The sequence below is a fragment of the Odocoileus virginianus genome, chromosome 24 (assembly GCF_023699985.2).
Source record: "Odocoileus virginianus isolate 20LAN1187 ecotype Illinois chromosome 24, Ovbor_1.2, whole genome shotgun sequence".
Lineage (NCBI taxonomy): Eukaryota > Metazoa > Chordata > Mammalia > Artiodactyla > Cervidae > Odocoileus > Odocoileus virginianus.
In genome coordinates this window covers 24,530,662-24,543,133 of record NC_069697.1, presented here as the reverse complement: position 1 = coordinate 24,543,133, position 12,472 = coordinate 24,530,662, and the positions used below count along the sequence as shown (strand labels likewise).

Genomic DNA, 12,472 nt, shown 5'->3' with positions numbered 1-12,472 from the left:
AGAAGAAGGACGCATGCGCAGTTCTGGGATAGACTTCCGGCGTCCTGGCGCGCCGCCTAGCGGCGGGAGAGGGAGCGGCGCCGACACGTCCGCAGGGCTGACCCCTAGTTAAAAGTTGGAGCGGTTTTTGTTTTGTTTTGTTTTGTTTTGTTTCCTGTGAGACTGCTGTTTTTCCAGTTCCGAATTCCCCAGCATAGTCTCCCACTCACTCTCAGCACTCGAAAAGCCCAAAATAAGCCACGTTCAGGGAAGTACCTAATTAAACCTTTACAGAACAGAATTGTGAATCGCCCAGAGGAAAATACCGACTCTTATCACGGGCAGCTGGCTGGAAAGTTGAGGGACGCTCACCCGCAGGAGGAAAGTCAGGCGGGAGATCTTGGGAGGGAGAGTACTGCGCCCGCCAGAACTTAAAGGCCACAGGGTTAGGCTTCCTGGAAGGAAAAGTGGGAACAGTTGGGAAACTAGTATTTCCTGAGCACTTATTGTAAGTGCTTGACTAATCTTTACAACTCCATGAGATGGGTACTGTTATACTACCAAAAGGAAAGTGAGGCACCAGGGAGATCGGACCTTAAAAATACCAAAACCGGGAATTCTGACTTCAGAATAAAAGTGAGATGGAGAGGAGAGGGGCAAAAATAGGTGAAGGGGATTAAGAGGTACAAACTACAAAGTAAAAAATAAATTATACGGATGTAATGTCAACACAGGGCTTCGCAGGTGAAGAATCCGACTACCAAGCAGGAGAGGCAAGAATCTGTGGTTCAGTCCTTGGTCAGGGAAGATCCCCTTGAGAGGGAAATGGCAACCCATTCCAGTATTCTTGCCTTGGAAATCCCATGGACAGAGGAGCCTGGAGGGCTACAGTCCGTGGGGTTGCAAAGAGTCACAACATGACTTAGCAATACCAAGGAATATAGCCAATATTTTATAATTACTTTGTGTGGAGTATAATCTATAGAAATGCCAAATCACTATGTTGTACACTTGAAACATAATATTGTAGCCAATATAGCACAGGGAAAGTAGCCAATACTTTAAAATAACTTTTATGGAGTATAAAAAAAAAATATATAAGTATCAAATCACTAAATTGTACACTTAGAACTAATACAATGTTGTATATCAACTACGCTCCAATTTTTAAATGATATTTATCTTATTCTAATTCATAACAATGGAGTTACTAATAGAATTGGAGTCTAATGCAGATTGCAGGCTCCTCTTCTTACAGCTGTGTAACTTTGGAAAATCATTGAACTCTTTGAGACTCAGTTCCCTCACTTGCAGAGGGTCCTAACACATGGTTGTTTCCCATACAAAAAAATGGAAACAAAGCCATTTAATAAATTGTAAAGCACTAAGCAGACACAGGAGATAAATAGCCCTAATTCTGCCACAAACTAGGTGACTCTGAACATTGGTTCATTCATTTAACAAGTATTAATAAGCAATTCCAGGGCTTCCCAGGTGGCACAGTGATAAAGAAACCCCCTGCAGGAGATGCAGGAGACAAGAGTTTGATCCCTGGGTGGGGAATATCCCCTCGTGAAGAAAATGGCAACCTACTCCAGTATTCTTGCCTGGAAAATTCCATGGACAAGGGAACCTGGTGGGCTACAGCCCATGGTGTCAAAAAGAGAGGGACACGACTGAGTGCGCACGTGCGCGCGCGTGCGCGCGCGCGCACACACACACACACACACACACACACACACACACACACACTCAGACACCAATTCCAAGGACCAGGCTCTGGGCACACAGAACTGTATATGGCATAGTCCCCACTCCCAAGAGCAACCAGCCTCATTAGAGAGGCGTTCTGCTTTATTTTTATTTTTTGGCATCTGCTTTAATATTTTGTCTGTGTCTGCCCTTTCTTTCTACATGAAAAGTTCCCCTTGAGCGCTATACCCCGAGTCAGAAAACCAAGGGTTCCAGAAGGTTAATAAACATAGGACTCATCTGAGAATCTTGTTAAAATACAAATTCTGGGGTGGAGCTCTGAAGCTGTAGTTCCAAAAAGTCCCCAGGTGATACAGCACAGACAACACTTTGAGTAACCTCTCCGCCTATTAGTTCACTGTTGCCTGGGAAGTCACAGCGTAAAAGAGCAGAATATAAAAACTGGGGGTGGTTTGGAGAAATTGGCTGAGAGAGCACTTCGTGAGACAGGAAAGCGGTATAGGATTGATGGAAAAGTGGGAGTCTGTGACTGTGACAGATCTGTGGAGAGGAGTGAGATGCCACTCACAAAGTTTTTTTTAATTAATTAATTTATTTATTTCTGCCTGCACCAGGTCTTCCTTGCTGTGTGAGGGCTTTATCAAGTTGCTGGCAGCCGCAGTTACTCTTTCCTTGTGTTTGGGATGCTCATTGCCATTGCTTCTACTGTTGGGGAACACAGGCTCTAGAGTACTGGCTCAGAGTTGGGGCAACACGGGGCTTAGTTGCTCTACTGCATGTGGAATCTTCCTGCACCTGGGATGGAACCTGTGTCCCCTACACTGCCAGGCAGATTCTTCACCTCTGGACCACCAGGGAAGTCCCACCCACAAACATTTTCATTGTATCTTAACCTTGGCACCATCCAACCCCCCAAACTCACTATGGCCTGGGCCTGCAACTTCCACCCTCCCTTCAATGAAGCCTGATTTTCACCAACAGATTGCCTTGTAATTATCAGTTAGGTGCCTGCCTCTTACCAGTCATGTGACCTAGAGAGAAGGAACGGAGCTCTGTGTATTCACACAGTCACCATCTCCCCTGTGTGTGCTCAAGTTGCTCAGCCGTGTCCGACTCTTTGTGACCCCATAGACTGTAGTCGGCCAGGCTCCTCTGTCCACGGGGATTCTCCTGGCAATAATACTGGAGTGAATCGTCCTAATCCAGGGATCGAACCCTGGTCTCCCGCATTACAGGCGGATTCTTTACCGTCTGAGCCACCAGGAAAGCCCATACAGCTTATTTAACGTTTGTTGAATGATTTTTCACAATTTGCAGTCTTGGGAGGCTCCTCCGGGCCTAGCGCACTCTCCACTAATTTCACCAGGGGGCGCGGTGGCCCCGGCGACACAGTGACTGAGACCCACAGTCCCGGGGGCGCAGAGCGCTCAGCAGGCGGTCTCCACGCCGGCCCCTCCTTAAGACCTGGGCGGGAAACCGAGGCAGCGCCCCGGCCGCTGCCCGAAACTTCTAAAATGGGCCCCCTACTTTGAGAGGCGGGAGGCATCACGGGAGCCTGGGTGCCTGGACCTTGGCCCGCCGCCCCTTCCCCGGGCCCGCCGAAGCCCGGCGCCCCGGCCCGGGGCCGGTAACCAGGCGCACATGGCCCGCCCGGCCCTGTTTGTCCTGGCAGTGCGCCGCCGCTATTTGAGGCGGTTTTTATCTCCCAGAAACCAGCAAAACCCCAAGCGGAGTCTAGGGAAGATGAAAGGGGCCGAGGGGCCGGGGAGGGGACGACCGCGAGGCTGCGGCGGGCGGGAGCTGGCACCGGACAGGCGGAGACCGGCAGGGGAGAAGGCCAGGCCCTGGGGGGTCCCGGGGAGCCGGCCCAGCGGGGTAGCGCCGAGCCCGGGGGTCCACTTCGGGCCGCCCCCTCTCGCCGCCGCGAGCCTCAGCGTCCCCCGCCCCTTTACAGCCTCTCTTCCGCCGCGGCCCCCGGCCCACGGGAGAGTCCTCGGAACTCCGATCCTTCTTCAAAGCGCCTTTGAAGCCCCGCGCCCCGCCCGAGGGCAGGAGATTTCGCACCTGGACGGGGGCGGGGTGGGAAGGGGGCCGGCAGCTCGAGCTCGGCCGAATCGCCTCCTGGGACACGCCGACCCCTCCCCGCTGCAGCGCGGCTGGCCCCTCCCGAGCCCCCGAGGGGTACCGGCGGACTGGGGCGCCGTCCGCAGTCGGGCCCAGGCCGGGGGAGCTGCGGGTGAGCCCCTCTTCCTGGCCGGGGAGCCCTAGGGGGCGGGGGCCGCACAAAGCCCTATTGTGGCTGGGGGCTGAACGCCACAGAGTGCCTTTTGTTCCGTCTCTAACTCCGTGGCGGGCACGACTGATTGCAGGCCCCGGGCCGGGGACGGGTTACGTGCCAGGCGGGTCCGCCCGCGGGAGCCGCACCGCGCCGGGCTCTTGGCCGCGCGATAGTCCGCACGGGGCCCGCGCGCGTCCCGGCTACTGCCGGGCCAGGTCCGCTGGTGCCGAGCCCGAGGAAGAGCCGCGGAAACTCTTTGCCCTCCCAACTCCGCAGAGAGCTCTGGGCCGTCAAAAACTGACCACCGCCGCAAGGCCGGACAGCCGAAGTCCCGGGCGTAACGTGCAAACAGGCACGACACGATGCCCCTGGTGACTCCCCGGGTTGCCAAGGAGAAATCTTGTGGCTCACCTTTCTCCCCTCCTTTTCCTCTTTTCTCAGCATGACAAAATTTAAAATCAAACTTTTATTTATTAAATTAAAAAAAAAAAAAAAGACTCCATGAGGGCTTGATCCCTTCCCTTCCACAATATTACCCTCTCCCCAAGCTCCGGCGGCTTTAACCCTGTAACTTGGGGCCTTGAGGGAGCAAGAAATAGAAAAGGAGGATCCAAAGTCACAGGAAAGGCATTCAAAGGCACGAAGCGGCTTTAAAAGTCACTGGAGGTGGAGTTGGGAGCATCGGAAGTCCCAGGTTGCCGGCCTGTGGATGCAACCCCAAGTCAGCTTGGGGACCTCTGTCCTCCTAGGTCTATAAATTCTTCTTTCTCATGACTTCTGGGCACCAGCCTATCACAGTGCCTTGCACAAGTAGGCACTCAACAAATACTCGGTTTTCTTGATCTGATCCCAGAGGAAGCCTTCCCCGCCTTTTCTCCAGGAGAGACACCTCCAAACTAATGTCCTCCTTGGGTTAGATGGGCTTCCCCAAAGAGCATATCAAAGATGGCAGCTGCAAGCTCTGTTAAAGATGGCAACAAGGGATTAGCCTAATGGGGTCACGGTGTCAGGAGGGGCAGTGGAAGAACCTGCTCTGGGGTCAAGGAATCTGGAGTACATTCCAGTTCTCCCCTCCATAGGGCTTGGGTTTTCACAGCTTCTGGCCAGGGCTGGAAATATTAGGGATCCCTAGTTGTGAGATACCCCATCAACTCATTAACAGAGATCTAGCTAATTCATTCTATTAGCAGAGATTCCGTTAAGAGAAACACCATTAACTGAGACCCTGCTGATAGAAGTTCTATTAACAAGATCTTCACTATCACTTTTTCTAGACAGAGATGCATTTGTCTAAAATTTCCATAGCAGAAATGGACCCCATTCCCTCCCCAGCTCACTCTACCTGACCTGTCATCATAACTTAGATAAATAGAATTATTATTATTACTATTCATTTCTCTTGGAACATAGGGGTTAAATATACATGCCTGGGGGCAGCCTCCCTGACCCTGGGGTCACCCCATCTTTGGGATCAGATCCCCACCAGTCTGCCCCCTCTTGGCACCCTGCTCCCTGCCAGGTCACTTACCCCAATCCCCCAACTCTGGTCCCTAATGAAGAGGCCACCAGGGGGCAATAAATTATCATTATCATCATCATGACTGTGTTTGTTAAAAAAACGCTCTGGAGCATAGAAGGCAGTGAACTACAAAGTTGAGAAGACTGGAGCCTGAAAGCTAAGGAATAGTGGTAAATAAGCTTGGGAGGCAGAAAAGATGCACATAAAGGAGTTAGTGAGATGGAGAAATGAAGTGTTGGGAGCCCAGATGGAGGGGAAGTGAGTTGGTGAGGTAAGAGCAGAGAGAGAAACTGAGCAGTGGTGAGGAAAGAGCTTCTGAAGCCCTGAGTGCAGAGATCAGGCACCAGGTGACGGCCTGAGATGAGAGTTTGCAGAAGGGTCTCATGGCAAGGGGAGGAAGTAAGCTGAGGAGGCATGCAGGGCGATACCCAGGCCCAGAATGGGTGGGAAGACGGGGAGATGGATAGAGTTGCAAAGGGCAACATGCATGGGGCAAAGGGGGTGAGGGGCAAGCAGTGGTCCACAGAGCCAAGAGAGGCTGGAAAGGCAGCCTCCGGTGGGCTGGAGACCTCCACCCGGCTCAGATCTCCAGCAGGTTGCTCTGCTCCGGGCTGCCTTCAGGGGCTTTTTCTGGGGGTGCAGGTGAGGCAGAAGGTCTGGGCGTCTGACTGGCCTCCTCTTCACCGGCGCTGCGGCCCTCCCCCAGCTCCTTGGGGCCGCTGGCTGGGGGTCCCGGACCTGGCTCGCCATGGGTGCGTTGATGTTTGCTCAGGTGGTCGCTTCGGGTAAAGCGCTTGGAGCAGAGTAGGCAGGTGAACTTCTTCTCCCGGGTGTGAGTGCGCACGTGGCGCTCCAGCTCGTCCGAACGGGTGAACCTCTTGCCACAGAAGAGCCAGTTGCAGACGAAAGGCCTCTCGCCCGTGTGCCAGCGCAAGTGGGCCTTCAGATGAGAGGCCTTACCGTACACCTTGCCACAGCCCGGGATGTGGCAACTGTGGATCGGCTTCTTCCGCAGCCCGGCCGCGGCGGCGCCTAGGCGCTCCAGCTCCTGGCAGTTGGGGCAGTCGCAGGAGGAGCGCCCTGCCCCACTGCCCCCGTAGCCAGCACTGCCCCCTGTGCCTGCACCCCGGGGGGGTTTGGCTCCGCCGCTCCCCTCCAGCTGCCCACTGTTGCCCACCGCCTTAGGTTTATAGACATCCTGGGGCAAGACATGCTGGGGCCCTGGCTGCAGGAGGTGGGGAGCTGGATAGGGGGCTGGATTAAGGGGGGCAAAGTCGGACGGGTAGGTGGGCAGCTGGGCGTTCAGTGGAGGCTGAGCAGGGCCTGCAGGCAGTGTCCCTTGCAGCCCATCACCCTGGCCCTGCCCGCCACCGAGCCAGTTGCCCCCAGGATGCATGTCCCACCAAGGGGTAGGAGCATTGCCTGGGCCCGGTGAGATGCCTGCATGGATGCCTGCCTTGTACCAGGAGCCATAGGGGTGTGCCATGTCCAGAGAGGTGTAGACGCTGGGCAGGCAGTCAGAAGAGCTGTGCCCCTTGGGCACTAGGAGCCCAGGGTCCTGGGTGCCTGTGGGCCCTGGGAACGAATGGGAAAAGGGAGGGTAGTCATTGGCATAGCCCGAGGTGGGCGCTGGAGGGCTGCCTGGGGGGGAGAGGAGCCCATTGGTGCTTGAGAAGGGGGCTGGGTAAGCATCCCCCATGGTTTTGGAGGCTGAAAGGTCACTGGTCACAGAGTATGGTTTCTTTGTGCCTGCTTTGCCCAGTGTCGTGGAGTCCCGCAGAGGGCTGGAGCTGCCAAATTTACTGCACGCCGCTGTCAGCATGGCCAGGGGGCTGGAGCCATAGTGAGCTTCCTCCTGTGGGGAAACAGAAGCATTGCTTAGGGGGAGAGAAGGAGATGTGCAGAAGGACTGCACACCCTGGAGACCTGGAGAACAGAAGAACAAAGGGGTGAGGAAGAGATGAAGAGGAAGGTCAGGGAGAGGGGTGGGCAGTGAGGACTGGGACGAAGGGAAGAGCTCAGATAGTCTAGAAAAAGAGCAGAGGACCAAGACAGGGCCACTAACACCCAACCTAGCAGGCAGGAAGCATCACCCCCTGTGATGCTGGGGGTGTGCAAGGGCCTCTGAGGAACAGGAGATGCTTCTTAAATAGCTATGAGAAGAGCCGGGGATCAAGGCAGCACCTGGATGCAGTGAGTATTAGGGACCCTGACCCCTGGAAGTGGTTGGGAGCAGAGGCCATGGTAGGGGGGCTTGGAGAGGAAAGATGAGGCTGAAAGAGCGTGGAGAGAAGCAAAGTCTTAGGGGACCGTAGTTGCCCCTGTTCCAGGTTTTCCCAGCTTGACCCCTTATTCACTTCCTGTCTCTGCTTCATCTCCTGACTAAGGCAGTGGCCTAGTCACCCTAAAGCAGTGTCCTCATGTCCCTGGTAAGGAATCTCTTTCTCTTGGCAGGGACCCTGGGCCAGGGAGCAAGAGGAAGCGACGGCGGAGACACTGGGACATTGAGAGGGAACAGGGTTGCCGCCAAGCCAGGGCTGTGGCTGAGGCAAGAATGTCTTTCAAGCGGGCATTAGGCACCTCCTGCTTTGTGGAGCCAGCTGGTACCCCTTTGGGAGGGCTTGGAGAGCTGAAATCCTCACACCCCTCCAGGGCAGGGAATTGGATTGGCTATGATAGTGGCTCACAGCCACACCCCTCCCTCTATGCCTCAGTGTCCCCTAACACATAGAGACCCCTCCAGCACAGTGAATGAGGGGAAATGTGTGTAGACGCAGGCCACAGGGGTCTTTTAGGAATGCTGAATGCCCTTCATGCCCACTGTGCTGCTGCTACCAGACCAAGCCCCCCTGAGACCACCATCCCTCAGGAGCTCATGGTACTCCTCCTCGAGTTAGCTCTGGGACATCCCAGAAGGAAATGACGCCCTCCTGGATCTCTGGCTGGCATGCATAGGCATCCACTACTGAGAATCCCACCAAAAACAAGTCAGAAGCTGACCCTGTATAGCCCCTTGACAGGGGCCCTCAACAACAACAGCAAAAATGTACCTGGTACCTTCCCAGTAAAACTGAAAAAGAACCCAAGAATCCAGGGTTCCCAGGCCAGCCTGCTAGCTCCTAGCGCACAGTATGTGCCTGTGACACCAATCCTAAAGGTAGATCTGAGGTTTAAAGGCTTGCACTGAGGGCTATGTGTGCAATGGCTAGCCTTGCACTGCTCCCAAATGGAAGCCTGCTGTTCTCCCTGCCCAATGACCTCTTTCTGAGGTCCTGATGACACCAATGACTCCCAAATTTGAACCATCAAAAGCATCCTCAAATCTGGCCATGGCAGAAGCCCTGCATCCTTCCCAGCCAGGGTGTTCCTGGAGCCTCTCGCCTCCCAAGCGGAGAGTGGGTAATGGAGGGCAGCTGCTGGGGCAGGAGGCAAATCCTAGTGGAAAGGAAAGGTCGAAACGTATTGTGCAAAGGAGAGGGGCAGAGACCCACAGAACCAGAGCAGAGGAGCCTGTAGGGTGAGAACCTGACCTCAAAGCCCCTGGGGGTGGGGAGGGGAGTGAAAACATCGGGAGCTGGCCCACAGGGGCAGAAATGGGCAGGGACGCAAAAGAGAAGAGAAGGAAAAAGCGACAAAAGGAGGGAGAGAGAGGAAAGCAGAATAAACAAAGAAAGAGAGGTGATGGAAAGAGACTGGGCAAGGAAGGCACAGGAAAGCAGAGAAAAGAAAGGAGGGGAAGAAAGAAAAGGGGGAGGTGGGGGAGGAAGGCAGATTTCCTACCTAAGAGAAAATCCCCATGGTGCTGGGCTCCAGAAAACCCCCAGACCAGGCCACTCCTCCCTCCTTCTCCCCCCTGACCACCCCCTCCCCCTCTGCCTGCCTGGCCCGGCTCCGTTGGTTTCCCTGCGGTCGGTTTATTTTTAAAAACGCCGACGCCGTCCCCCCCGCCCGGCCCTCACACTGTGGCCACAGGGGCCTCAGCCAAGCCCAGGGACCCCACCCAGCCATGGGGCGGGAAGGAGGGGTGAGAGAAGGCAAGCAGCCCCAGGCCAACAGGAGACCCCCGCCCTGGGGAACACAGGGCCCCAGGGCCCAGAGGGGCAGAGAAGGGGGAGCTGGGCACCAGACCGCTCAGAAGGTTCTGGAGGCCAAGAGCCGGGCACTTGGCTAAGGTTCATCGCAGCCTCAGTTTCCTTGTCCTGCTGCTTGGGCTCTCCCAAGAACTAGGGAGAGGATCCTGGTTAAGGATTCTAAATATGTGTGTGTCTGTGTCCCCATATGGGGGAGCCAGGGGTTGGAGCCCACCTTCAAGTTGTTTTTCCTCCTACTTCCACCCACATCCATTGAAAACAGCAACAACCACACCAAAACAGGCTTTAAGTACTGAAGGGGGAAATCTCTGGAGAAGGATCAAGATAAGGAGCTGTCCCAACTCTCATTCTCACATAGGGAGGGGACCCCGCCCTCTTTCCCCTGACCTGGCACTGGAAGGCTCACTTGGACATCTGAGTGCTGACTGGCCAACTGAGGTTCCAGTTTCCAGTTGTCCACTTTCAGCCTCCTCCCAAATTGTTTAGTTCTTCCAGCTTCCAAGTCTCCATCCCCACTAGCCCCCATCCCCATTTCTCCTTCCTCCCTGATCCTCTGAATCTCACTCAGCCCAGGTGAGCCTCCTGTCAAGCTTCTCTCTCTGAACCCCCAAGTTCTTCCCACTGTCCAAGAGGACTTCCTGATGGGGGTGTAAGAAAAAGCTTGAGGGCCCAGGTGCCCCTCAAAATAGGTGAAAGAGACAGAGGCTGGAAGCCTTGGTGTTAGGGGCATCTCCAGCTTACAGGGAGTGAGGGACAAGAAAGCCCAGTTTCCAGGACATGCTCCTCTTGCCAATTGCTACCCCATGTCTTTCCAGCAGACCTCTGGCCCAGCCACTCCCGCAGGCACCAGTGCCACGCTGGCAACTCTGGCATGAAGCCCATGCCCATTGACACGGCCCCTGCCTTGGGTGGACCCAGGATTTCCATGCACCTTAGTCCCCTCAAGACCAAGCACAACGTTTCAGTGATGGCTCAGTCGAGAGTCTCTCTGGGAGATGGTGGGGTGAGAAATCTGCCTCCTTGCAGCAGAGGGTAGACACAGCCCTTGAGGACCCCCAAGTAGGTCATGGTGTCTGCCCCACTGTCTCACATGCCATTCCCTCAAACTCAGCCACAGGTTCACTATCCGCCAGTCTTACACACACCATCCCCCACTTGGACTAACAGATACTCGGGTGACCCAGCTTGCACGCACACCTGTGCTCCCACAAAGCCAGCCACACGTGCAGGTGTGCTACTGTACATTCTGACACGTACATGCAGGCCAGTGAACACAGGTGTTAAGAGATTCCTGGTCCATCTCACACACACCTCTCCTGCAGGGCTGAATGAGTCAGCTTGGACCTGAGCTAGTGTACTGGGAGCAGACATGGGGCCTTCAGAGGGGCCCAAGAATCAGTGGTCAAGGCCACTGATGGGAGTTGATCTTTGGGGAGGGCTCTCTGGTCCCAAATTCCTATGGAGGGAGCCAGAAAGCAGAGGTGGTAACAGAGACATGGAGAACTCAGGACATTCAGACAGTCTCTGAGTGACTGTGAGACCGCCTTTCCAACTACGATGTGCCATGAGTCCCTCCAGAAGCCCTGGCAGAGTCAGCAGTTTCTTAAGCCCCCAAGCCCTGACCCCCATGGTACCCTAGTTCCCTCCAACCTCAGTGCCAGAGGCAAGGGATGCTGGGGTCCCAGCCTGGAGGGGAAGTGGCCCGGTCCGCCCTGGAGCCTCCCACTCCCAAAATAGAGCTGAGTTTGTCTTTGGCTGAAAGCTAAATATTTGTGAGCCGGGCAGGCGGCCTCAGACCCTGGCCCTCCTCCTTGGTTGCCTCTCAGACCTGGGCCCAGTTCCTCTGGTCAGCCCCCCCACATGCATGGACTGCCTTCTCCCTTCTCTCATTGCCCACCTCCTCTGCTACCAGCCCAGAAGCCCAGCCCCCTCCCCACCTACAAACCAGATGAGACACCGCTTAGGGTGAGTCCCGAGAGCCAGGACCCCCAAAGAACCATGTACTCACTGTTACCCAGTGCCCACTCAGGCAGTCCTCTGGCCTATTTCTCTCCCCCTGTGACCTACCAGTTTATCTCTCCTCTCTCTTCACTCCCCTCCCCTTCCTCTCTCCATCCCTCGTCCTCTCCTGAGTTGGTGTGCTTGGCTGACCTTAGGGGTCCATGCCTTCTTCTAGCCTAATCCCCTCTGTCCTCCTCTGACTGCTCCGTGACCCTTTGCCCTGCTCTCTCTCCTCCCCTTTCTCCTGCCCCCTGCCCCTCACCCCTCCTCTGACCCCTGGAAGTGACAAGCACCACAGCAACTGTCTGTGTGAGTTAGAAGGTGGGAGTGGACAGGGATTAGGACCATTCAGATCGAGGCTGGTGTCCTGGGGGAAGGAGGGGGCAGTTACCTCAAGCAGGGAGGACGCCATCCTGAGGCTGGGGAACGGGTCCCAGGGAGCCAGGCAGATGGAGAGAGCTGAGCCGGAGAGAGGGAGAGGGAGAGGGAGGGAGAATGGGAGAATGGGAGAGAAGAGATCTAAAGTTAGAAGGGACTAGGGGGTGGGGGTGGGGGGGCTGCTCTCTGTCTGTAGGGATCCACCCTCTAATTACAGCTTTCCCAGCGGAGAAGGCTCCGGATCCAATGAGCAGGGCGAGAGAGGGAGGCAGAGGGTCCAAATTTCCTGCTCCATTTGCTGAGCTCCCCCAAAGAAGGGATCTGGGCGGGAGAGGAGAAACGGGGCTCCCAGGGAAGCAGGAGGGGGTAGGGACAGGGCAAGTTGTCAGGGCATGCCGGGGGTTGCTGAGGGTCTGGGCAGATGCAGGGTGGGCCCAGGTGCCCCACACCCTGCCCCCAGCCATCCCATAGGCGGCTGTGGGAATCCCTCCCAGACAGAGCTCCCGAGGGTCC

The 12,472-nt window shown here is 55.6% G+C and overlaps 1 protein-coding gene across 1 annotated transcript; it reads right to left on the bottom strand.

Annotated features, from left to right (window-relative positions):
* Positions 1-4,473: 4,473 nt before the first annotated feature.
* On the bottom strand, positions 4,474-12,053 carry SP7 (Sp7 transcription factor). The gene is made up of 2 exons (XM_020894993.2): positions 11,973-12,053; positions 4,474-7,344 (listed from the first exon to the last, which is right to left on the bottom strand). Exons 1-2 carry the CDS (start codon positions 11,991-11,993, stop codon positions 6,070-6,072), a joined length of 1,296 nt encoding a protein of 431 aa, XP_020750652.1. The 5' UTR covers positions 11,994-12,053; the 3' UTR covers positions 4,474-6,069.
* Positions 12,054-12,472: the final 419 nt, after the last annotated feature.